Below are 24388 nucleotides of genomic sequence, written 5' to 3'. Positions count from 1 at the left end.
CTTGCAATAATTAATACAGTGTCTTTCTTCTATTCTAGTTCTCGTCTTCTATTTATGTAACGCGGAATATTACCTCTGGCTGTCTATTACTCTTCAGAGCAATGAGCCTTGAAAATGTATACTCTTGGTATCTCAACCCTTTTTACGTTAGAATAATCAGATACTCCGTAAAATCCTTATGGGTTACATCGTAATCCAGAATAATTGGTACTAGACCGTGAATTTCTTCTTGAGCCAACTAGATATGCGAATGTGTTTGCTCTCTCTCGGCGTAGTATCGGGTCCCAACTCCACTGGTACCGTGGCCAGCGCCTGCTTGTCGGACGCTGGCTGGGAATCCTTTAGCAGGCGGTTTGGATTAATATGCTCCGTTGGATGTTGCCAACTTGCTGCTGTAACTCTCGACGCAGAGGAAGCAGAAGAGTGTGAACGTTCCACATTGCTAGGCACTGCAAGGTATGAGTCGCTAACGCTCCGAGGCTTTGGTGCGTCCTGGTCCGAGATATCTTCCACTTCGGCCATGTCGAATGCAGCGTCTCCGCCAAAGACGATATGGATGATGTCAAGTGCGGAGTATAGGTTCTTGTGCGACGTGGTCTGGTGCTTTTGAACTCTCACCCGATCAAACAGCCTGCTCGACTCAAATGGGATTTTACAAACGGCTTGCGAGTCCGCACCGTGCAGGAGCATCAACTTCGTGATCTGGAACCAGCTCTTTGCCTGCTCGGAAAAGCCCGACTCAGATCTGGCTGCTAGCGTGTATATGGATATAAGAGTGCGAGCCCAGATCGTCTGCTGCTCATCCAAGTCATTCGGACTCGCTCCTCGGCTGAGAATCAATTTAACCATGTCAACCCTCGGTACGGTGTACGCAATCATGTCCTCAGTGACTGGTTCTGTAGTGCGAGGCACCATCATTGCAAATGCGAGAAGCGGCCTACCAGAGCGGTTGCGCTCTCCTACATCTAGCCTCTGCGAGACATAGGTCATCAAGCCATGTCGGATACACAACGTCAGCAGACTATTATTCCAGGCCGGTTCGAATCCGAATCGGTAGCCCGTATTCACCCAATGTGCGTCTTGGGGACATCGCCGTTTCACAATGGCAAGCTGCCGGAATACCCTCGCAGCTCTGTCCATTTCTTCAAGCAGATCAACCTGTGCTTGCGGGGAGACACTGTCTGACACGCGGCCAATATGGTACAACATGCTAAAGACTAAACTCCACAGTGCCTGGAAGTTCGCCTCTGAATGTGAGGCACGCCGAAGGCCCTTGATCTGGGCAACGTACGCCCTTGCCAGCGCCATATTGGCATCGAAATCAGCAGTATCCTGTGCAACAAGCTGAATATGGACCGTCGGAGTCATCAGAAAATCTCGCACGGTCCTATGAAGAAAGTCAACTTCGTATAAAGTCCTTCCCTCGACCACGCCGTCCACGGTCGAGTATTCATCGCACGCCTGCCGCCGACGGGACTCCAAGAGCCCTTTGCATCTGCTGTTGAGCCGTCTTTCAATATCTTCACAGCGTATGGACTCTTCCTCGTTCGATAGGGGTTTGATCTCGCTTCGCAATGCAAAGTCAGGATCGTCTTCATCCAAGTAGGAGAAGGTGAGAACTTCCAAGGGGCGAGGAGCCTCCAGTGCCAGCCTGAACAGCTGTGAAGCCTGCTGGAGATAGAACGAGTTTAGGCTGGTCAGAATATGGAGAAAATATTGCTCCAGGTCCATCGGAAGCTCTTTCAATCGTCTCTGCAGGTCGGCCATGCGGTCCGCGTTTGTTAGACCCTCTAAGAGAGACCTGACCACGAGGTAGACCCAGAGGAAAACGCCGGAAGCCTTGTCGACAATTTCACGCACAAGCTGCGGCGCGCGTTCCGGCTCCAAAGACAGCAGCCTCGAGAACCGTGGATGGTTGTACAAAGAGTCGTCCGCAAAGACCTGGATGTCACCGCGGGTTAAGTCCTGCAGCGCCAATTTGGGGTAATCTTGGAAGGCGTCTTGGAAGACAAGCCATGGGCGACTAGCAGCGAGAATCTTGATGTTTGGGTTGCGGGAGACGTTGCAGAGCATGTCTATCAGGACCTGGTGGTCTCCATCAAACTCATCCAGGCCGTCAATGAGAAAGCAGAACTTTGTATCGAATTGGGTATCCGCCAGCAGCTGGAACGCATTCACCAGCTCTGATGTTGTCCATGAATACTTTCGATTAACCCCCGATGGAGAATTCCACAGTGAGGGCAAGACCGTGGGAATCAGGCTCGGCCGCCGGGTGAAGATTTCATAGAGCAGACTCTGTAGCAGGCCCTTTTGAGATTTCTGCATTGTCGTTCCAGGGTTCCAGAAGTAGAATCTCGCAAAGAGTAAATCCATGGGAGCTACCCATTCCCGGAGAAACTGGGTTGTGCGCTCGTCCTGGTCAATGTACTTCATGAGTGTCGATTTGCCTGACCCTGCCTTACCACTTAACCAGTATATCCCATTTCCCTGCAGCAGCCATTCCTTGAGGTCATCCCACGGCCTTGTATCGTCCTTCCTGTGTTCCAAAGCCCAGTTGAACGTCTTCCTATGTGCCGACGAAATCCACTCCCGGCGATCCCCCATGCGCGGATAGTAGAGGCTCTCCAGGACATTCTCCCTGCTTTGCTTCTCTGAAGCGAATGAAGCCACCTCAGAGAGTAGTGCAGACACTGTCGCTACATCCTCCGGTTTTGCAGGACTATAATTCGAGCGGCTAATGGCGTCAAGGATCTGGAAACGCGCCTGGCGTGTTTCATCAAGTATCCTCTTTTCCGAGCTCACAACGCCCAGCCCAATCTCCTCGACCTTGCTGTCTGCAGCAGTCTGTCTGGCATTATTGATGACCAGCAATACAACCACAATCTGCTCGCGATACTGCTTAAGCCGGTGATATAGCTCTGCAATGCGATCCCGTCCCAAAACGCTCTTCAGGGCCTGCCGCACGCTTTTCCACATCTTCCGCGACTGCTGCACTTTGGCACTCTCGAGCGCACTGATCAACTCATCGCCGACCCTGTTGCACTGCTCCGTCAGAGCCTGCAGGGACTTTTCATCTTCGGAGATAGCAAATTCGCAGACTTTGCGGGAGCGATTGCGCACCCGGTCATTTAGAGCGACCAAATCATTCGCGATAGCGTCCAGCTCGATGTTTCGGATTTCGGCGCCCTCTCCGGATTTGTAGATTTCGTGCGTTTTAGAGATGAGTTTGACTCCGAATTCCAGGAATTGCACCACGTTGCCCGCGAGGCTGACGGCGCTTAGAGGGTCCATGGCTGCACAAACCGGATCATGAGTGCGCTCTTCGTCCTAGATATGGGTGTCTGCAAGATGCGACGGCCAGGAGTAGTTTCGTATTGACTAGCATTCGTCAGGTAAAGGTTTGTACGTGCAGATGGGGGATTGCGCAAAGAGGGGCTTGCAGCTGACGCTCGTGCGTACAGCCTCGTCTGCCAAGACAGCATCAAGCCTTCTCAGCCACCAGCGTCGAGCTAGTCCCAGCTCTCATACTCTAAGACGATCATCAGAGGACGGGCACTAATAGTCTCGATGTGGAGTATCTATCGTGGAAGAAACCAGAAGGTATATAACTTTATAATACACTGTTTCCTGCTGATCACTGTCTTCCCCACGTGGGGGCCATAAAATTCCAGCTGAACGTCTTCTCTTAACATCATTCATCAATGGAGCTGCTCGAGTCTACCACGTTGGCTGCTCTTGTGGAAGTCCTCCTGGCGCAGAATAACATCCCCGGGCTGTGCATTGCGGTTGTTCACAACGATGAAGTCGCTTGCAAAGGCTACGGCGTGGCCAACTATGAAGACAATATATCCTGCACCGGAGACACCCTGTTCGATATTGCCTCCTGCTCCAAGTCCTTGACTGCTGCTGCGGCAGCATTGCTGGTGGATGATCAAAAATTCCCCAAGGTTCAGTACACTGCCCTAATGTCGGACCTGCTGCCGGACGACTTCGTCATGCCTGACCCAACTTATACCACGGGCATCACCCTTGAAGACGTTCTCAGTCATAGAACGGGCATGGCCAGGTGAGCTCTCTTCCCGGCCAATCATACCTGCCCTATCCATGTCAGTAACCAGTTCCGAAACAGCCACGACAGCTCCTACATGGGCATCAAGTCAAGCAATCCAGACACTCCAAAGTCCATCACAAGGAACCTGCGAAACCTCAAACCAGCTGCTCCTCTGCGATCGCGGTACCTCTACTGCAACCAGATGTACACCGTCGCGACGCATCTCATCGAGGAAACTACCCAGCAAAGCTTTGCCGACGTTCTCCAGGAGCGCATCTTCAACCCGCTAAACATGACCTCCACCACACTGCAGCCCGCAGCCACGCAAGCCAAAGGCTGGAGTGACCGCATGGCCAAGGGCTATATCTGGGAAAACAATACCTGGCGAAGCCTACCACCCCAGAACTGCCCGGAAGCCCAAGGGGCTGGGTCTGTAATTTCCAGCGGGAACGACTTTATCAAATGGGTCAAAGCCTTGCTGTACCATGAAGGGCCAATCACTGATAAAGTCTACCATGGTCTAACCACGCTGCGGTCAATCGTGAACCCGAACGGAAGGAGACTAAGAGCCCATACCACACCGGCTATCTACGCTGCTGGGATGGAGATATACTATTACCGTGGAGTGCAGGTTATCGGGCACGACGGCAGAGAGCCCGGTTTTGCGAGTCGATTTGTCTTCATGCCTGCCCTACGATTTGGAGCGGTGGTTTTGGGGAATTCTGCTGGTGCTGGGCAGGCTGCTACGGTGATTATCAGGGCGCTGATGGATGAGATCCTGGGTGTTGCTGTGGAAGAGCGTCCGTCATACAAGAAAGAATCAAAGGCGAAGCACGTTGCGAAAAACACCAAGGCACCACAGACGAATAAGCCGAACCAGCGGAATAAGGACCGTCCCCCGCAGACGACTCCCTTGGAGAATTATATAGGAGATTATTGGAACCCAGGATATCGCCATATGACGTTGCAGGTCAAAGACGAGCACCTCTTCGTGGACGCGACCGATCGCTCTATGGGCTTCACGCTGACGTTCCATCACGTCAAAGACCAGACTGAGTACACTGCGATACTGACGGATGAGGTTGAGCTCACCGACGAGGCAGTCGAAGCAGAGTTTGTTTTTAAAGACGGCAAAGCTATCAAGATGGGCCTGGACCTGGAGCCTACAATTAAGGAGTTAATCTGGTTTGAGAAATTCAATACAATGTAGTTAAAGTATATACATCAGTCATAAATCATGAACGTGTCTCACTCTAAAAAGCAATAGCCTTGTGCGCTGAAAACTGAGGACAACCGCATGCATCCGGTGCTAGACTGCCCATGCCCATCGTCAACGAGAACTTATCCATCTGATCACCGACAACGTAGGTACTGGGGTTCGGCTCCAAGTGTGCAGGATCGGGCGACTGGCTTGCACTCCCCACGGCCGGCCTCATGGCAACAATGCGCCATGGATCTGACCGGTTATTTAAAGAGGCCGGGCCCGAAAGCGCATTGGCTCTTCCGTTGACATGAGACTGAAGCATCGTCGTCAACTGATTAAGAAGCGCGATAGCAGAATCGACCCCGCCGCGAGACCCCTGGACCAAAGTCGGTGCAGTTGCCTCGGGTATCTCGCCAATAAAAGACGGCGGCGGACGGTTTTCTTCTAGTTTGCTCCGACAGTACATGAGATTTTGCCTCGACCTGAGGATGCAGTCCAAAAGAGCAGCTAGGTCAACAGGGTCGGCGTCTCTATCTGAGGTGACGATCTCCTTGGTCACTGCTAGGTATCCGGGACATCTAGCGACTTCATTAAATGCGCGGTCCATCGTTTCAACCAAGAGACTTCCACTCTGGTTCTGGTCTTCGGTAGATTCGCTGCGCACTGACACGCGCGCCCACTCCGGGTCGCCCAAGAAGCAGGGCTCGGAATTAATGAACGCGTCGGCGACGATGAAAGGCTGCCAGGAGAGGATCAGCGTGCGACCGACGCCATGGACATGCGCTGCAGGGCCGCGAGCACACAGAAGATGGCGGATCCCACGAGAATGGATGATCCACGAATAACCAGTGTTGCCGTCTAAAACCTCATACCCTCCGAGCAGAATAGCAGCGGCCAGGGTCTCGTCCGAAAGGGCGGCCTTGGACTGCAAAAGACAAGCCAGGTGCCGGATGCCGCGACTGTACATATGGCGCGCGCACATAATCACCTCCTTGTCGTCGTGCAGAGCGCCCATATGCAGCGAAGTCAAGGCACGGAAAGCCCAGACCAGCGCGGGCGGGAAAAACGACCAACGAGTGCGAATAAAGTCCATCCAGTTGACATCGGCACGCGAGTCCATCGACTTGGCATAGCTGGGGAAGTGATCGTCCAGCCAATGTTGGAAAGACACCTTGGTCTGGACATTAAGAGCCTCCAGAGTCAAATTGGGCGCAAAGGCCTCGTCCATGGACGATCGGGAAACCCGCCCGTACTTGCGAGTGAGCGACTGCGTCTGGTCCTGGAACTTGAGGCCGCGGTCATATCCAGGACAGGCGATGCCTTGACTGAGACAGCGCCTGCACTGCGGGCGCGTCATGTCGCACTGACACTGTGAGCTGGGTCTCTACTGAAGGAGTATTGACTGACCTTGATCTTGCGGCCAATGCATCGCACACATCCTTGACTGCGCGGAACGCCAACCATTCTGCATTCCGCGCTGCTCGCATGCTTGGGTTCTAAACACGCGACTGTTGTTGAATAGCTGCTTGCCTTTGCATTTGGAAGAGAAATCCCCAATTCCTCCAGTTGGGAATCGCTGCAAAAGGGGCGATGACGTAATCAGGCGAGATGCGGCTCGGGTCACGTGTATTATCACGTGGCGGCGCTGGTCCGTTTCTCCGGTATCGGCAGGGCAGCCATAGAACAATATGCTTAATTTAAATATATGCATCTGCTTGAAATGGTCGAGTTCCCATTGGAGCGCTGATTGTGGCGGTGATAAATCTGGGATGGTTCGGCGATGGCTTGCCCTGCGTAATGCAACATTGATATATATATATGTTCCTGTACAGACTTGATTTTCTAGAATCAATGAGACTTTCCCTATTTGGATGAGGCTGCTTTAATGAGGGCGCTCACTGAGTATTTCTCATCACCGGTCAAGACTCACTAAGCGGGTGGTTTCGACTCAAGTGACCTATGTACTCGTATGTTCGAGTTGTGGACAATATTTAGTGCTTACCTAAGATTCTGGCACACGGACAGATAAAAAAAAGTTGTCTCTCTATATTTTGCTGATAACGGTTGCTCTCAGCGATATATCCCATGTCAGTAGACTTTGGTCAATCACTAATAAAGTCTTATTATTTATGGTTCTTCTCGAGATGCTGCTTGCCTGCAACAGTGATATCTATATTTAATCTACTGCCTGTATATGCTTTCAGAGCTATTCTACTTTGTATAGGAGCTTACAGCTTTTTCTAACTAACTAAAGAATATAAGTGTTTTAGTATTCCTCGCTATCTATCACTACTAATATATATTAAAGCAATCTGGGAGTTAATATATAGTCTTACTATAATTATGCTGCAGTCCCAGGTATAAGGTCCTTGGCCTTTGGGGCAACCTTATGATTCAAACTATCCATACAGCCATCGACCGCCATTTGGCCCGAATCAAGAGTATGCCCCAGATCCATTTCTGGATGGAGACTAGAAACAACCGAGGCCCAGATGCGAGCATGAACACAGGGCCTTGGAAACTAGCCAGATGGGCCAAGGCCAGAGAGCAATGATAGTTCTTCACCCCCCTGGAGAGTCGGCCAAGGACCAATGAGAACATAAACATAGAAGAGGATCTGAAATAAAGTTCTTCCTTCGCGCAAAGGTCGCAGACCTTTCAGACCTACAAGACTACACGTACTCCAAACCCGTAGAGCTAGAATATCCTCCCTCCCAGAACATTTCAGGATCACCGAAACAGTCGCCCTATGCAAACCAGGAAAGGGAGACTACACCCAGGTCTTGGAGAAGATGATCACGAGAAGACTAACAGAAATCGTAGAAAGACACCCTCTGCTCCCTGCCACCCACATGGGCGAGAGAAAAGGCGTTTCGACCTACCATGCCCTTCACTGGCTACAAGGGAAGATGAATTCAGAACATAACAGAAAGGCCAAAAGAAGGACTGTCTTAAACCTGTCACTGGGCATCTCTAGAACCTACAACAACATCTCTCACCCCCGACTGATCCACAGTCTGAAGAAACGAAAAGATAGGACCCCAGGTGCTCGGATGGGTTGCAAGTTTCCTCCAAAATTGGGGAACAACAAAGAGTAGGAAATAAAGCATGTATCCAAGCTCAGCCTTATCTACTCACCCAGCACACACATGAAGACCGTTAACCTAGACTGCCTGGTCCACCTAGATGGTCAGAAAGTGAAGGCCGTGACAAATCCTCAAACTCACAAGAACTCCGATGGGACCGCCACGTGGAATCTATTGAAGCCAAGACAAGGAAATCTCTAGGGGCCCTTAGCAGCTTGTCAGGATTAACGTAGAACACCAGCTACAAAGAACTACGCTAAACACACCACACCAGGCAACGATCCTCCCCCAGATCACGTACCCTGGCCGAACGGTGGAAATTTTGATGATCCCATTCCATCTTTCCTGGGCATTGCCAAGGGGCGTGGTGGTTCAACGTGATCGGGCATGTTCACCCGGCCGTCTAAAACAATCTACTTTCTACATGTCATTCTCATTCCTTCCCTTGACCATTGGATCTCGGGATTAACTAGGCTTCCTGCCCTGGCGCAATGGATATTACCCGTAGGAAAATTGCTTGCACTAGAGTAGAACCAGTGTTGATAATCTAGAGCAGCGACATGCCCGATCTCTGAACAGGGCCGACCTACCCGGAATTTCAAATTGAAGATGCCCGGTTATTTTCTTCAATCCCTAACCCTAACTCTTATAATCTTCTATCGTCCATCCAATTCATGGCAGATTTCTCAACGAGTCCACTCGGGTCATCAGAGTCAGTTCACACAACATGTAAGCTAGTCTATTTCTATGGTCTGCTCTCGCCCAGGCTTTCCATTGCAGCTCTGGCAAAGACATCTGTACCTCGACAAGGGCGTCAGTGCAGAGTACCCATGATCAAGCCTAGGGATAGGCATAGAGGTCAACAGAGTGCTAGATAGATCTCGTCCATTACTATATCGGAACAATACTTCTGTCCCATGTTTCCCCAACACATTGGTTGAAGACCTCTATCCCCGGGCGGTCATGAATCCTATCGATCCACATGGCTTGCCTCAAATGATTCTTTACTTCGAACCACGTCCTCCCAAGACTGTCCCGGATCAGAGGGCGCAGTCTTTGCAGAAGCCAGGTCTGATCAGGGCCTCGGGACACAGACGTTGCCCCCACCATCAAGGCCCAGGCGAAGAGATAGCTCTCTCCGGCGGTGCTGGGCGTAAAGGCCATGCAAGCTTGTCGGAATTGGTCGGCCAGGCGTGGGTACTCAAATTTGACACCAGGAAAACCCCAGAAGATAGTTGTCAAGAAAGCGAGGAGTGATAACCGGAGAAGCTCGGGGAAAATGTCGTTGTGCTCATATTCGAGCATGAGCAGCCGGGATTGAATGTATGTTATGAGATTCTCGAGAGACATCTCCCGTATCTTGTGACCGGAATCGTGGCTATCGGTGATAAGCTGTGAGAGGCCCTGGACATCCTTCAAGATAGCATAGAGCCTCCTGTCTAAAGTCCATGCCACAGAGCGCGAGCGGGAGAAGCAGGACGCGTCCGATCGCTTGAGCCGGGCAAGTTCGGATGATCCGTCGAAAGCTGAGTCGAACGACGCAGCATCTTGGTGAAAGGCTAGATTCGCGCCGGTGCAGATGCTGTGGACTAGACCAGTTCTTCCGGCGTTGGCAGGTCAGCGATTGGCCGGAGCCTGAGAAGCTGAATATAAGAGAGAACTAGCGACTTACCGGTGGAGTTTGGATTGAAGCAGAGGGTGACTTGCAAACGATTCTATGCCACCACGCAGGTCGATGATTTTCTTGAGACCCATCATGTGCATGTGGGCGGACTGTACGTCTCCAAAGGACTCGGCGATCAAGGCCAATGCCATGACGACAATCGTTGTCGAGTCGGTCAGTGCAGTCTTCGGATCAGATAGTTGCTCGTTAAGCTCGCGAATCATCCTGTAGGCGTGAAACTCCGTCCTCCTACTCTTCTGCCCCCTCAAACTATCCAAAGAAAAAGACGTCATGTAAAGGATGCAGTGCAGGTAGGCCAAGTCGAGATGGGCCCAGTGGAACCAGTATGTCTTGGGAGTGTCAGGGCGAGAGTACCTCACGATCGGGTACATTTCATCTTTCATGTACGAAAAATCTGGAGGACAAAGGCGTCAGGGGCAGGGCGTGCTCATGGTCGAAGGGGAGAGACGTACATGCGCATAGCAAGCTACGCGAACTACTATCAATGTCTTCAGGGAACGTGATGAAAGTGAACATGTCGGCAGCACCGGGGACCATTTCCGCATGTCTGATGCGGGCCAGAGCATCCTCGTCAGAGTCGAGCAGCTCACTTCGTGCCCGAGCTCCGCGTAACTCTTCAGGCGAATCATTGTCTCCTGTAGCATGCTGCGGCCGTTGTATTCCCACAGCGGCGGCCGGGGAACGGCCCTTCACTCCACCAGGAAGAGCTCGTGTACGGGTATTCTTCCCCCGCATGACGTGACTCCGTATGAGCTTACGATCTCCAGCTGCCGCCTGACCATAGGCGTCGGCGGTGACAAAGACAAACCCCTTAGCCGCTCGCGGCCCCTTGGGCATCGTTCCGTTGGAATGTATCGGTACGTTTAGACAGGGACAGAATCTACCTGGGCACACCGTTGCAAGGCTGTTTGCCAGCAAGAAGTAAGTTTGCCAGGGTGCCAGTATCACTCAGTTGGAAGCAAAACCACGGATATCTACCCAGGTGGGGCTGCAGGCGTGCTCCTGTCCGTATGGAGAATGTATGTGGTGCCAAATGTCGGCATAAAAAGGGCGATGGGATGGGTGGCGGTATGTTCGGCTGGTTGTCGTCTGAATTAGGGAAACAATTGAAGGGGGTAAGTTGCGGAGAAATTCGGTAGATCCTTTGGCTGTGAAACTTAGTCCCGGAGATAAGAGATCAGATTGTTTCCCTTTTGTGGCCTTAGCGTAAACGCTAAGCCACCACCCGACGGTTTTGGATCCTCCCTGCGAACCTAGTAGGTAGACGCGCCATGACAGTGGGATTTAAGTTATCCACCCCTTAATTTACGGGTCATAGACATGACACAGACCATTCATACGCTTCGAGGTTTCCGGTTCCAGGCATGTGTGAGGTTGGGCTTATAAATCTGGCAGTTAGTGGAACCGCTCTGTAGGAGCTCACACACACTGCTGGTATAAAACGACTTGTTTCCTCTCTCAAACTGACAGTCACACATCATCAACCCACCACAACAACACCATCTCATCCTCTTACTGCACAAGCCAGACTCCATCATAAATCCATCGCAATGTCTAGATACACCGCCTCCCACACTAACCCCCAGGGTCCTGGAGATGCGCGGCCCACGGCTCTTCAGGTCGTTGAGGACGAAGGCCTCATCGGCAAGCTCACCAGCAAGCTCGCCCTTGTAACAGGCGCAAACTCTGGTATCGGTGTCGAAACAGCGCGAGCCCTCCACGCCGCCGGTGCCACTCTCTACCTCACTGCCAGAGACGCCGTCAAGGCCCAGCAGGCCGTCGACAAAGTCAAGAACGGACCCGGCCCCAAATCTGATGCGCCCGTCCACGGCATAGAGCTGCGGCTGGATTCCCTCGCCTCGGTGCGAGCAGCTGCCAAGGCCTTCAACGAGACGGGCGACAAGCTTAATCTGCTCATCCTCAACGCGGGCGTTATGGCCACGCCCGAAGGGAGGACCGAGGATGGCTTCGAGACACAGTTTGGCACGAACCACTTGGGCCACTTCCTCCTCTTCCAACTGTTAAAGCCCGATCTGCTCGCAGCTTCCACGCCCGAGTTCCAATCGCGGGTAGTCGTTGTGGCCTCCGCCGGCCATCGTTACGGCAAGGTCCGCTTCCATGACTTCAACTTCGAAAAGGACCCTTACGACCCTTGGGCGTCATATGGCCAATCCAAGACGGCCACTATTTACCTCGCCAACGAGATCGAAAGACGGTACGGGTCCAAGGGACTACACGCCCTCCCAGTGTACCCGGGTATTGTCGCCACCAATCTCTCTCAACATCTCAGCCAGGAGATAGTAGAGGGGATGTTGAAGGATGAAACAAGGCACAAGACCATAAAGAGCGAACCCCAGGGAGCGGCCGGGGCTGTTTATGCTGGGCTGAGTAGGGAATGGGAAGGTCGAGGCGGCAAGTACCTCAGCAACCTCGTCGACGAGGGACCGGCGGATACTACGGGAGACTGGTTGAATAACGAGGTTGGATATGCCCCGTGGATTTACGACGAGGAGTCTGCATGCAAGCTTTGGAAGGCATCGAACGAGCTGGTAGGCTTTGAGAGCGAGGGATAGGTTCGGCCCTAGCACACCCGGTTCTTGGTCTATGTATCTGCCATGTATGCTTCCGGACCAAAACGTGTGAACAGAGCCAGTAGCATTTATTTAGTTCTGCCTTTAGATTCAGTTTTGGTGTTTCGGCTCAATTTGGGTTGTTTCAGTCTAGGCTGCGGCTTTGGTTTCGGCTTGACTGTTTCTCTAACTGCAACTCCGATATATCTTCCTCCACCCCCTGGCCTACCAGGAACATATTTCAGCTTCTTAAGAGGTAGTCCTCCTCCGACGGCAGGTTCCGGATTCATAGAATCCTGGAGAGGGGTCTTGGAGCTGTTTTTGAGTGCCTCTCAGGAGAGCAGCGGTACTTGAAATTGCGCGGCGTGAAGGAGGCGTCAAGTGTTCCATTCCCAGTAATTTACCATTGCAATTGGCAATGCCAGCTGCAAACACCATCACTGCGAAGCTCCTCTCCTCATACAATTTGACAGCCAACTAGTCACACTCCCCAGCTTTCTCCCCTCGTGTGTCAGGCTTACCTTTGAAGCTTAGTCCTACAACATAAGTAGCGCAGCTGATGACTGGTATTCTCATTCCCTCCGTTCTTCTTACCTGGACGATTTATTGGTTCGGAGCAGCAACTGATTTGTTGTTAGATGGCGCGGAGCAACCAGAACCGCCAGTCTAGACAACAACATTCGAATAACAGGTCGATGAGCGCGCACAGCAGGCCCCCAAGAACGCCAACGAATCCGAAGACATGAAATAATCCTTGGGGATCCCTTGACTCTTGGGATATCCAGAGCCCCATGGACATCAGAACTTGTGCTGTCCATTCTGACCGAGAAAGCCCGCCAAAAATCTTATGCCGTGTTGGCGAAACGCGATCACCTCCAGCAGAGTCCTACTCAGGCATCAGAAGGAATAGTAGCTCCACCTATGCGTCGCTTTCCTGATGACAGCGCCAGGGTTTGAAGGGGGAGGAGTGTGGCGGGCAAAAGTGGAGTGCAAGATGGCGAACCGGGCAAGAAGAGGATTATCAGTTAGTGTGTAGTTTATTAAGGTTCCTTGCCAGGGCACTTAGTCTTTTGCTCACCTCGTGCTCAGTAATTGCCTCAGGCTGCTTAGAGCGTGCTTAGAGCGTGCTGCGATCTACTCAGTAAGTAAAAAGCAGCGAGGGTGGAGCACTAAAACGGAAATAGAAGGCCATCCACCCGCCTAGAAAATCCAGTACATATGTATTGGTACAGGTAACTCAATTGGTCAATCATTTGAATGAAGTGGAATATCATGTCATTTCAATATCACCCTGCTAAAATAAATACAGAGAAGATCCTTGACCCCTAGACGGTCGAAAGAGTTGCCAGGAAAGTGTTGACCAGAAGAGGAAACATGATGTTTATCAAAAGTATAGTAATGATTGCAGAAATTAAATAGCGGTGCTCAAGGAATGAACAGATGATGATTACCTTGCCCATAACAGGGAACAAAAGAATGAATACAAGCTATACTGTTGTTACAGCACAAGTGAAGGACTTTAGCGAAACATCGCTATACAAGGACTAGCTGGCCCTCAACCCTCAGTGCTTGGTGGTACCATTGCCCATAGTGACAACACGAGGATTGGCAAAGGTACTCTTCAGGAATTCCCGCGAGTTGTGCTTGCCATCCTTGATAAACTCATCATTCCAGGTCATCCAGAAAGCCCAAGGGATGTTCTTCTCAGCCTGCTCCTCGGGGTCAGGAATGGAGCCAACCTCAGCGAGAGCGAGGACGCGCTCGCCCTGAGTAACCTGCTTCAGGCTCTGGTACTTGCGCTCGAGAACACCATGGTCGCCGGCCTCCGCGTAGTGGTCAACGGTGGCAATGTCGCACTTGTCATTGCCGGGGTACCAGTTGGGATCGGCGGTGTTGCACACCCACACGAGGTTGTGGATATTGTGCACGCGGGTGATGCGGTCGTAGAGCAGGTCCCAGAGCTGCTTGAAGGGGGCAGGGCCCTGCGCTCCCCACCAGAACCATGCACCCTCGGGCTCGTGGAGGGGGCGGAAGAGAACGGGGACGTCGGCGTCAGCCAGGCGCTTGAGCTGCTTCGCAATAGCGTCGATATCGCGGATCAGGAGTCCGTACTCGTTGCCGTTCCCTGCGCTGGGGGTTGCCGAGGCGCTCGGGGATGCGCTTGCTGATGCGGATGCGCTTGCTGATGCGGATGCACTTGGAGATGGTGTTGGCGATGCACTGGGGCTTGCAGTGGCGCTTCCGTTTGAGCCGTGGCCAAATGCATTTGCAAGGTTGAAGCAGGTGGACTTGGTATAGAAGCTGTCGTACCACGGCTTGTCCTCGGTGTCGGGCACACAGGTCGGGGGGTACCAATGCCACACAAGCGCGTTGATGCCACCCTGCTCGTCAAAACTGAGAGCATCCTCAACCGTCTGACTCTTGCCTCCGTTGGCGACAGCAGTAGGCGAGTAGTACATGAGGTCGGTGCCCAGGATAGCGGGAGTAACGCCGAAGTTCTGCTGCACCCATTTCAGACTGCCGGGGTCCTGCTGGCCGGAGAGGTAGTGCGAGCCGTACTGGGACTGGATGTACTGAAGCAGCTCCCTGGCGCGAGGAGTAGCAGCCTTGTCGATGTTGTCGTAGGACAGCCCGGCGACCAGCGACGAGGCGAGAAGGGCAAGGAAGGATTGTTTGCACAGCATTTTCAATAATAGCGAGTGAAAGGGAAGCTAGGAAGGAAAGAAAGAAAGAAAGAAAGAATGAGTGATTGTTGTAGTGCTATGAATACAGTGAGTAACGTGCCCTCTTATACTTTAACAAGTAACCCTAAACCCTTTCGTCAACGTGAAACTACACCACCCCATGGCCCCTTGTACACACCATTCTTTTATTAATATTAATTAAGCATAATCCACTGGGCGTCAACGACGAACTTTACAATGTGATGCCATTCGCCATTCCATAAGCTCACCCTATCCACGCGTTTCAGGCAGACGAACTGACCCTTGATCTACACACTGTATACAAACGGGCTGCACAGACTGGCCAAAACTGCCGCAAACTCGAACCCTAGTGGGGTACTCGTATTCCAGGATGACGACGACAGTGCTCTTAGATGGGGCGATCTGACCCACAGTCCGAATCGGAGATCGGGCAGCCGATTTGACCTCTTGCCTGATTCGGTCCGGAGTGATGCCAAAATCTCCGGACTCCACCGGGGCCAAAACTCATATGGTCGACGATCACATACAGGATATTTTCCCGATCGGTTACCTGCGGCTATTACAACTGCGGTCGACCCCAGTCATTACTTCTACGGAGGAGGGCGCGAGTTCATATATGGAAGCAGACATCACATTCAGAGAGCGTGGTGGGCTGACGGGAAACGGAGTCAACCAAAGTCAGCAATGCCAGAATTTCTCTTCATAACTTGCAGCTTGGGGTCGTCTAACCCCAACGGAGGGCGAAACCGAGTGGGAACAATATACTGCTTGAGATATTAAGGTTCCCCCCTGAAGACGCGCAAGAGCACCCACCCTAACCTGTTGATGGCACCAGGTGGGTAGGCAATTTGCGGACGTCATTGTGCGTACAATCTACGAGGTGATGGCAGTGTGAATGCATCATAGATCACCGCTGCAACACGGAGAAGATATTTGACGCGTGTTCTATTGAGCTAGTTCAAAGTGCCTTGCTGGGATTGGGACGTTGGGAGCAACATGGGCCAGTCTGATGTACGAACCACAGCAGCAAGAGATGAAGAGTGGGGGATTTTGATGTTGAACGTAGAGGATGGTAAGAAAAGATTCACATTGTGCTTCGTTGCCCGTCTATGAACCCTGGATTTTGATTCAATAACGGTTGGGTTGGCTTTGATAATAAAGTATTACTGTTCCTACAAATAACCCTAGGCCCATCCAGAATCTGTCTACTGCTTCTCCAACATCACAACTCGACTGCCATAATCAGAATCAAAGACAAACTGCAGCCCAAGGTTCATCAGAGTTGTCCCAGAATACACCGACTCTCCATCGACCTTATATGAAGCCTGCGCATCCAATCCTTGCAGCTTGATACGCGGCCAGGCATGATTCACGTTCGGAGAGAGCTGGAAGACAAACAGCACAGCTTGCTGGCCATCTTCAGCAATAAACAAGGCAGCAGGCCAATTCGAGTCTTCTGGTAGGTTCAACCGCCACAGATCACCCGTGAGCACAATGGGATTCACCTTCTCAGCGAGGGTAATGAGGTCCGGCAGAGCAGCCTTCTCTTCCTGCAGCATCTCAGCCGGGTCAAGTTCTAGCCCAAATGATCCGCCCATCATCGCAACATGGCCACGGAATGCTAGTGGTACGGTCCGGTCAGTCTGACCGTTTGGCACGGCGGATAGGTGGGCTCCCATCGCGCTGGGTGGATAGGCGAGCGAAGTGCCCATCTGAATAGATATACGACTAACGGCGTCGGTGTTGTCCGAGGTCCAGCTCTGCGGGAAATAGTGAAGAACCCCTGCGTCGAAGCGGCCTCCGCCCGAGGCGCAGCCTTCCCAAAGGACCTCTGGGAACTGTGCTGTAAGTTCACTAAGCACACGGTATAGGCCAAGTATATAAGCGTGGGCTGTGGCTGGGGAAGGCAGCTGGTGGATGGCCCGGTTGTTATCCCACTTGACGTAAGTGATATCTGCGCTCTTCAAGATATTCGAAACGGCCTCGATAATAAAGTCCTGGACTTCTGGTAGCGCGAGATTGAGAACAAGCTGGCTGCGGCCCTCGGTGCGTGGGTATCGCCCTGCGTGTAACACCCAGTCTGGATGCTTGTGATATAAGGTGGAGTTTGGATTGACCATCTCTGGCTCGACCCAGATACCGAAGCGCAGGTTCGTCGATGTATTTGCTGCTGTTAAATGCGTGATGTTGTTGACTAAAGGCTCTAGGCCATTGGGAAACCGGTCCGGGTTTGGCACCCAGTCACCAAGTCCAGCAGTATCGTCGACACGCGGATATTCATCGCCAAACCAGCCGTCGTCCAGAACGAAGAGCTTAGCACCAATATCTGCTGATTCCTTCGCCAGAGTGTATATCCGGCTTTCGTTGTAGTCAAAGACCAGCCCTTCCCAGCTATTCAGTAAGGTAGGGCGATCACTGGTGGCAAACTTGCTTTGAATAAGATGCTTGCGGTATAGGCGATGCAGAGAGCGTGACATGCCACCGATCCCATCCTTGGAGTACACCGTGACACACTCTGGCGATGTGAGAGTCTCCCCAGGCGGCAGAGTCCAGGATAGCTGGTCGGGATTGAGCCCCAGGAGTGCACGCGTCAAGCCCTGTGAGCCCCTCTCAACATCCACAGAGAAGGAACCCGTATAAATCAGGGAAAACCCCCATGTCTCTCCGTGAGACTCGGTGGCCGAAGGTTCCATCAATGCCAGGAAGGGGTTATGGAAGTGAGACGAGTAGCCAGCGGAGCTTCCAAAGCTCTGAACACCGTACTGGACCTTTGTTCTCTCGCGACTCGCTTCCCTTGCCCAATCTCCACGAAGGCTGATCATGTCCAGGTCTGCAACCGGCAAGTCAACGCTCAGACTGGCCAGGGCTTCGACGGTGATATTTGCGTTTCCATGGTTCGTGATATTGACGCTGCGCGCAATGGCATCGTATTCCGGGAAGACTGAGTACGACAGATCTGCTGCAATATCGCTGTACTTGTCGTATAGATGGACAACCAAGGTGCTGACGTCTTCCTCCGCGCCCATGGTTGCTGGAAGGCCCGGCAGTGCAGGTTTCCCACGGGTGATCTGGTGCGATTTATACTGCAAGTCGGAAATGTCGTACCCTGGCGACTCGCGAATTCGGACCGCGGGGATCCGGAAGTCGCCTAGGCCTTGCTCTGGGAACTCGCGACGTACACGGCCATGGAAACCGGCCCAGCCATTCAGCTCGCCCAGTTCCTCCTGGGGGATGTCACCAGTGATGGTGCCACCAAAGTGGTCTCCTAGGAGCTTACCCGTCGCGTTGTCCACGTGGAAGCGGTAGGACATTGTCTTGCCATTGAGGGAGAAGGATGTACCTTCTGCCACGATTGCTAGAAGGAGTTAGGCTTTGAAAGAAATAAAGGAAGGGAAAGAGTACGAACGGTTTGCGAGGACAGCCGGGGACAGTGCAAGCAGCGCTACAAGGCCTGAGGCCACCGGAGCCGTTGGGAAGTGAACCATCTTGGTTACTACGGAGTAGGCTCCTGCACTTTCTGGAATAACAAACCAAAAGTACAAACAGCTCAACTCTCCTTTATATACTGCACCCCAGAGTGTGGGGAGGCTACATGCACAAAGCGGGGTGATAATATCCCAACCACGCGAACTCATTAATTACCCCAAACCTGGGGTCAATTCACCAGGCGGAAGGCCGGGTTGAGCTGTCTACCGTAGCCATATTGAGTAGTTTCAATAAAGAAATACCAACCGCATTGGTTTGGACCTGTAGCACTGATGTTTATTGTCCGCCTACTCCGTAGCTGATTCGGTAGGTGGAGCAGGTATGACGTAGCAAACAAATCAGGAGATATTGCCCGCGCTGAATTACCGAACCCTACATAAATCACCCGACAACAGAGGGATTTTTACGCTGAGAAGGACGTTTGCATTGGCAGTGAGGGACTGGCTTAAGAGGCTGTGCCTTGGCTGGTGACGTCCATCTCCATCTCGATGAGCTGTTCTTAACCCCAACATATAAGACACTTTGTACCATGCTGAACTCCAAATCTCTATCAAGACATACCACGCGGCCGTCGCTATTATTACATTAGATATCGCGTACAGAGCATAGTCCAAACTATGAATGTTTTATCCACGCATTTCATAGGTCGGTCCAGACGCAGCCGTATTGGCCTGATTCGACGCGAGCCCAGGCCCAGGTCCAGGCAGGTTCACGGCGCTGGTAGCAGGTATCTCGCGTATCGTCGCGGTTTCCACACGCTTCCGACGACGGACGACGAGGAATGCCCCAGCTGCAAGAAGGATTGCGCCGACGGCGACCCCAACACCAATACCTGCTTTCCCGCCAGTGGATAGTCCTCCAGTACCTCGTTCGCTGTCGTCAGTGCCCTCATCCTCCCCTTCGTCTAGTGCCTGAGTAGGAATTTCACTTGTCTCCGCGGCCTGTGTCATAGTATGCTCTGACGTTGTGGTAACCGTCTGCGTCTGGGTAACTGTCTTCGTCGTCGGAGTCGGCGCAAAGAGCGAGAATTTGCTATCAAAAACACCAATTCCAAAGTCGTCGCCATCTATTCGGGTAGAGCTGTACAGTGAGAATGTGAAGACAGAAGTCTCCTCCGGTCTCATTGCAGGCAGGAAGCTGGGCGCCAGGGTTGTCGAACTATCCGACCAGTCGGCGAAGGCAGTTCCATCAAAATCGTCTCCGCGTATCCGGATTGTGACGGGGCCTTTGCAATCATCGTCGCAGCGCCAGGCAAAGTAGGCATCGTCTGTCGGCATGAGGTCCTGGTGCGCCGGGTGCTCCACGTACCGGGACTCTACCGTAGTACGGAGGTTTTAGTCACCAGCCATGTGCAAGGGGGGGAGGGAAAGGTCATCCTACCATCGTCAGCTGAGGTGCTCTAGATACAGGCTGTTACAGCTAGATAAAAGAGCACGAGAGACGCAGCCATCGTGGCCTACCGCAAGTGCACGATAGGGGGATGCAACTGCCATTGTGCAAGGAAAGACGCGTAGAGTCGTGAGCACACAATCCAGCCAAAAGTACTGCCCCTGAGTCTAAAAAGCAAATTCTCAGCCTTCTCTGTGGTTGGGCGTCTTTCTGCGGCACAGTCAAGGTGCATGAACCCTCCAGTTACACGGGTTTAATTGGATCCAACACGCAGGGTTCTTTGTTGGGGGCTTGGCGGTACGCAGATGAATATTTATCAGTTATTCTAGTTTGAAGATAGGCGTGTATCGGTAAAGCGGCAGTATAAGAATAAAAGAACCGAGAAATATATGTCTGTTGTAGATAGTCGCGTTACTGGGGTACTGAGTACGGCAGTAATAGGTTGAATATTGCTGCCATTGTATATTATAATATAATACATATTAATTCAATATTAAAGCAGTTAGTAGTTCTAGTTATACGATCTTGATGGTGTACTCTCGACTGCATTTGGCTGTATGTAACGATAACTTAATCAATTTGAAGACTATGTATGAACATTAAATAGACTCAACGTCAAACTCAACCTTCAAATGAGCGGTAGTCCAGCCATGCCAATTCTTGCCAGTGTCAGATCCGTCCGGGCCGAAAGTGAGCTCTTCTGCATGGGCGTCATCGTAAAGCTTTCCGTGATCGGCCACCTTTCTAATGCGGCCCTTGTAGTCAACATAGGCTGTCCCCGGTCGTCCCGCGACTTCGTTGGCAAGCTTCTCCCTGATCTCCACGGAGAGTCGATTCTTGAGGTCGGGCATGGAAGGATGGCGGCCACGATGCTCGCCCCAGAGATCTGTTTCAAAGATCTTGGTTTCAGCCATATTGCCTTTTGGAGTATGGGCTTCTAGGGATATAAGAGAATAATTTGGTTGAAGTGTGAATGAACGTTGGGGTGGAAAGAGAAATTTATAATACAGGGATCGCCTACAGAGAACGGAAATGATATAATGTAGAAGTCTAATAGAGTTCCGACCCGAATCTTGCAAGTCGGACGATTGATAAATGTTGGAAGGCTCCGGAAACGGAAAACAGGCTGTTCTAGACACGGGATCAGGGATACGACAATATAATGAATAAAATACCCATTGGCAGTCTTTGCCGATAAGTTAGATTTGCTGATCTTGCATCTGACCATGAAGCCACCGGTTCATGAGAATCAGTTGCTTGAGGTTAGAGATAATCACCAATAGCCACGTTATTGACAAACATTAGAGTTACTAGAGGGTCTGAAGATTGGCAGCTGATAGTTCATGGGGTTATTTATTTATTCATGACCTGGCCATTGAGGACCTTGAAATGGAAAGTGGTACGTAGCCTTGAAAGTGAATTGCGAGAGTGTATGTATCAGGTTCGCTTAGGACAGACTGGATGGAGTAGTCTGTTGAGGTATCTGGGGTTGACTGCATATTGAATATCGACATATTTGCTTCATGTTTCAGTCACAACTTAACAAAAACCGCCCTGAATAATTATCGGTCTCATCCACCACCACCCCATCGGCTACGATCACATAGTCTTCATCCTCCCAGAAGCCAAAGTCAATCCCTTGCAGCTTGCAACTCTTGGCCACGTCCGGAAAGACGGTTTTTGCAAGCTCTGGAACTCCCCAGTTGCCTTGTCCCGGTTGGAATCCACCGCCGATAACCTCCACCTGAAACGGCTGGAGTAGGATCATCTTGTGTCTAGGGAATTGAGTCGCCTTGCATCGCAAACACCGCTTCAGCTGCCCCGCCAACATCGCGTAGTCGATGTAGTCCACCTTTGTCAAAACAAGAGTCTCTAGTCCAGGCGGAAGGACCTCGTCCAGCGGCATACCGGGCTCCTCCCTATCCGTCCAGTCCAATAGATTCCAAACCTGTATCCTCAGGCTTTCCAATGACTCAAACCCAGTCAGACCACCAAACCAGGCTTGTTCGTTGGAGGCGCGATTCTCCTGCAGGAATTCCTCATCCTCGCAGGTATCACGCAACCTGGTGACACCAACATCGTTAAGGCGTAGCACGCGCAGACAGTCCGTTTGTGATAACAGTCCCTCGTGGAATGCTCGACACCGGAAGCTCCTGTACGTACGCCCCCATTTAACCTGGTTGCAGTACTGGTACTCGGAGCCGGGCACAAGCAGAGAGTAACTCGGACAGTCAGTGCTGGAAGTTGTAGCCTCGAAACGACAGCTCGCGCACCTCCAGCCTGCCAGGCCTGAGCTCAGAGTCTAAATACCGGTCAGAGTAAAAAGGTGGGAGCTGCTTCGAGTCGTCATTATGTATGCCGGCAAGGTGAAGGGTATCCAAGGACGGCAGTCTCAAGAAGGTAATAAATCGGTCAACGTGGAAGTTGTCTTGTATATCACCGGATTTTACGGAGACCTTCCGGAGATTCTGCAGTTGGAGATCATCCTCGGGGGATCTGTTTGCCATCTTGTCAACAATCCAGGGAACTGTCTGGTCGAGTCGTCAATTTGCCCAGCGCATGTTCAGATACTGCAGGTTGGAAACCAGCTGCAGGATCAGCGAGATCCAGGAGAATCCATCGCCCACATCAAGTCTTTCCTCCCACCCTCCTTCCTCGTCCTCACTGTCCATGAATTGCTCTATGAACTCGAGAAAGACGCCGGGATCGTAGAATCCGGATTCAGGAGACTGGGCCCCATTGCTGCTCAAGAAATGTAGTTCTTTAATCAGAGGCCTCAATCGGGGGTTTTTCAGGAGAGCTGGATCCAGAGCAATCAAGGCGCGTCGTTCTGGAATTCAATCCTCGAATACACTTTGGAACACAGGGCATTGTGCCAATGTCGACAGACCCTGAGTAGCTTCACTTGGTCCAGGAAGCAGTCGACGCGATCGAAGACCTGGTAGAGAATCTCAACTGGGAGTGCCGATGCCATGTCGCGGGGTTGTAGAAGCTGAGCTTAACCCGACTAGCCCCGCGGAGAAGCGATTGGAATAGCCTAATACCTGGATTCTGATGCTTGTTCTGAATAACCCAATCTGGATGCACAAAGCCTGAACACCGGCGGCACAGACCGGTCTGCACCTGGACCCAATCCTAAATGCCGGACAGGAGCGGGCTGACCCCTGAACAGTTAGTCTTGAAGACGATATGACAGGCTTTCGGTATTACATTCCCCGGTGTGGCTGTCGTGGTGGAGAAAGTCCGTCCACCAGGGGCAGACTATCGGTATAGGGCTGTTTCAGGCCGCTGTCAAACTCAACATGAGACAGTCTCGAATATATTCATCCGAGACATCTTGACCGCATGATCTAACCTATAAAGCTGTCTCTCCCGGTAATATCGTCTCGTCCTTCAGTAGTCAGCCTTACAACCTACATAGTCTCTACAAAATGAAGCTCTTCGCTAGTCTCCTCCCAGCCCTGGGCCTGTGCGCCTCACTCAACACACGCCAGGACACCTGGGGCGGCAGTGTCTCTCTCGGTCCCAGCAAATCCACCATCATAAATGCCGTCACAACCCTCATCCCCGGTCCAGCACCCGAGACCCAGAATGGCGTCCTCTTCCTCTGGCCCGGCATGAGCAACGGCACCGGCGACCTGATCCAGGCTACGTTGGAAGGCTGGGAGAGTAACGACTGGTGCGGCGCGCAGGCTACCGAGTGGTGCGTTCGCGCCAGTGTATTCGGCAGCTTTGGCCAGCTGGACGGTGAGCCTGGGGTTGCTGCTGGGGATGACCAGGTAAAGATCGAGTATACGCTCGAGGACGACAATGATACTTGGACGCAGTAAGCCTCAGAATCATATATAAGTTGTAGCCGCTAATAATGGAGGACCGTGACGAATGCACAAACCGGTGATGTCCTTTCGACCTTCTCCCACGCCTCTGGGCCTTACATGACTGGGTATGCCTCTGAAACGGATTAACGCGATGGATGCTAATTGAGTAGATACGGAACCGGCACCGAATGCAACGAGGAATGCACTGGGACTTCCTCGGACCAGAAATACATCAACACCAAGATCACCCTCGCCGAAGCCGACACCACCTTTGGAGACACCATTGCCACAGCCGGTGGTGGCACGTACGAAGGATTGTCGTCGAGCGAGGGAGGAAAGGTGTGGACGATTGAGAGCATCACTCTGCCTGCCATGCTTTGATTCTACACATACCT

General features: G+C 52.0%; 12 protein-coding genes across 12 annotated transcripts; 3 read left to right on the top strand and 9 right to left on the bottom strand.

Annotated features, from left to right (window-relative positions):
* Nucleotides 1–16: 16 nt before the first annotated feature.
* On the bottom strand, nucleotides 17–3535 carry ASPVEDRAFT_45324 (uncharacterized protein). The gene has a single exon (XM_040813257.1). It carries the CDS (start codon nucleotides 3289–3291, stop codon nucleotides 211–213), a length of 3081 nt encoding a protein of 1026 aa, XP_040671624.1. The 5' UTR covers nucleotides 3292–3535; the 3' UTR covers nucleotides 17–210.
* Nucleotides 3536–3701: 166 nt separating this feature from the next.
* Nucleotides 3702–5261, top strand: ASPVEDRAFT_55646 (uncharacterized protein; the record flags this gene model as incomplete). The annotated part of the gene is made up of 3 exons (XM_040815102.1): nucleotides 3702–4066; nucleotides 4130–4944; nucleotides 4981–5261. 3 exons carry the CDS (start codon nucleotides 3702–3704, stop codon nucleotides 5259–5261), a joined length of 1461 nt encoding a protein of 486 aa, XP_040671623.1.
* On the bottom strand, nucleotides 5219–6792 carry ASPVEDRAFT_75104 (Zn(II)2Cys6 transcription factor). The gene is made up of 2 exons (XM_040816286.1): nucleotides 6663–6792; nucleotides 5219–6618 (listed from the first exon to the last, which is right to left on the bottom strand). Exons 1-2 carry the CDS (start codon nucleotides 6717–6719, stop codon nucleotides 5305–5307), a joined length of 1371 nt encoding a protein of 456 aa, XP_040671622.1. The 5' UTR covers nucleotides 6720–6792; the 3' UTR covers nucleotides 5219–5304.
* Nucleotides 6793–8842: 2050 nt separating this feature from the next.
* On the bottom strand, nucleotides 8843–11130 carry ASPVEDRAFT_45322 (uncharacterized protein). Its single transcript, XM_040813256.1, has 3 exons — nucleotides 10478–11130; nucleotides 10014–10419; nucleotides 8843–9941 (listed from the first exon to the last, which is right to left on the bottom strand). The coding sequence occupies exons 1-3, from the start codon at nucleotides 10860–10862 to the stop codon at nucleotides 9233–9235; spliced, it is 1500 nt and encodes a 499-aa protein (XP_040671621.1). The 5' UTR covers nucleotides 10863–11130; the 3' UTR covers nucleotides 8843–9232.
* A 173-nt stretch (nucleotides 11131–11303) lies between these two features.
* Nucleotides 11304–12810, top strand: ASPVEDRAFT_45321 (uncharacterized protein). The gene has a single exon (XM_040813255.1). It carries the CDS (start codon nucleotides 11576–11578, stop codon nucleotides 12596–12598), a length of 1023 nt encoding a protein of 340 aa, XP_040671620.1. The 5' UTR covers nucleotides 11304–11575; the 3' UTR covers nucleotides 12599–12810.
* ASPVEDRAFT_870664 (uncharacterized protein) lies at nucleotides 12642–13008 on the bottom strand. The gene has a single exon (XM_040817969.1). It carries the CDS (start codon nucleotides 12883–12885, stop codon nucleotides 12685–12687), a length of 201 nt encoding a protein of 66 aa, XP_040671619.1. The 5' UTR covers nucleotides 12886–13008; the 3' UTR covers nucleotides 12642–12684.
* Nucleotides 13009–14157: 1149 nt separating this feature from the next.
* ASPVEDRAFT_154000 (putative secreted peptide) lies at nucleotides 14158–15279 on the bottom strand (the record flags this gene model as incomplete). Its single annotated transcript, XM_040808384.1, has 1 exon — nucleotides 14158–15279. One exon carries the CDS (start codon nucleotides 15277–15279, stop codon nucleotides 14158–14160), a length of 1122 nt encoding a protein of 373 aa, XP_040671618.1.
* A 958-nt stretch (nucleotides 15280–16237) lies between these two features.
* Nucleotides 16238–18906, bottom strand: ASPVEDRAFT_175131 (alpha-galactosidase). The gene is made up of 2 exons (XM_040808772.1): nucleotides 18707–18906; nucleotides 16238–18655 (listed from the first exon to the last, which is right to left on the bottom strand). The coding sequence occupies exons 1-2, from the start codon at nucleotides 18783–18785 to the stop codon at nucleotides 16506–16508; spliced, it is 2229 nt and encodes a 742-aa protein (XP_040671617.1). The 5' UTR covers nucleotides 18786–18906; the 3' UTR covers nucleotides 16238–16505.
* A 285-nt stretch (nucleotides 18907–19191) lies between these two features.
* Nucleotides 19192–20331, bottom strand: ASPVEDRAFT_45318 (uncharacterized protein). Its single transcript, XM_040813254.1, has one exon. It carries the CDS (start codon nucleotides 20061–20063, stop codon nucleotides 19413–19415), a length of 651 nt encoding a protein of 216 aa, XP_040671616.1. The 5' UTR covers nucleotides 20064–20331; the 3' UTR covers nucleotides 19192–19412.
* A 377-nt stretch (nucleotides 20332–20708) lies between these two features.
* On the bottom strand, nucleotides 20709–21179 carry ASPVEDRAFT_45316 (uncharacterized protein). The gene has a single exon (XM_040813253.1). The coding sequence runs from the start codon at nucleotides 21087–21089 to the stop codon at nucleotides 20775–20777; it is 315 nt and encodes a 104-aa protein (XP_040671615.1). The 5' UTR covers nucleotides 21090–21179; the 3' UTR covers nucleotides 20709–20774.
* Nucleotides 21180–21703: 524 nt separating this feature from the next.
* On the bottom strand, nucleotides 21704–22682 carry ASPVEDRAFT_87184 (uncharacterized protein; the record flags this gene model as incomplete). Its single annotated transcript, XM_040817998.1, has 2 exons — nucleotides 21704–22397; nucleotides 22486–22682. The coding sequence occupies 2 exons, from the start codon at nucleotides 22680–22682 to the stop codon at nucleotides 21704–21706; spliced, it is 891 nt and encodes a 296-aa protein (XP_040671614.1).
* A 924-nt stretch (nucleotides 22683–23606) lies between these two features.
* Nucleotides 23607–24374, top strand: ASPVEDRAFT_87183 (uncharacterized protein; the record flags this gene model as incomplete). Its single annotated transcript, XM_040817997.1, has 3 exons — nucleotides 23607–24001; nucleotides 24047–24118; nucleotides 24164–24374. The coding sequence occupies 3 exons, from the start codon at nucleotides 23607–23609 to the stop codon at nucleotides 24372–24374; spliced, it is 678 nt and encodes a 225-aa protein (XP_040671613.1).
* Between the last annotated feature and the right edge of the window lie 14 nt (nucleotides 24375–24388).

This window comes from Aspergillus versicolor (genome assembly GCF_001890125.1).
Source record: "Aspergillus versicolor CBS 583.65 unplaced genomic scaffold ASPVEscaffold_9, whole genome shotgun sequence".
Lineage (NCBI taxonomy): Eukaryota > Fungi > Ascomycota > Eurotiomycetes > Eurotiales > Aspergillaceae > Aspergillus > Aspergillus versicolor.
The sequence above is the reverse complement of the archived record's forward strand: the minus strand, read 5'-3'. Positions and strand labels throughout refer to the sequence as shown.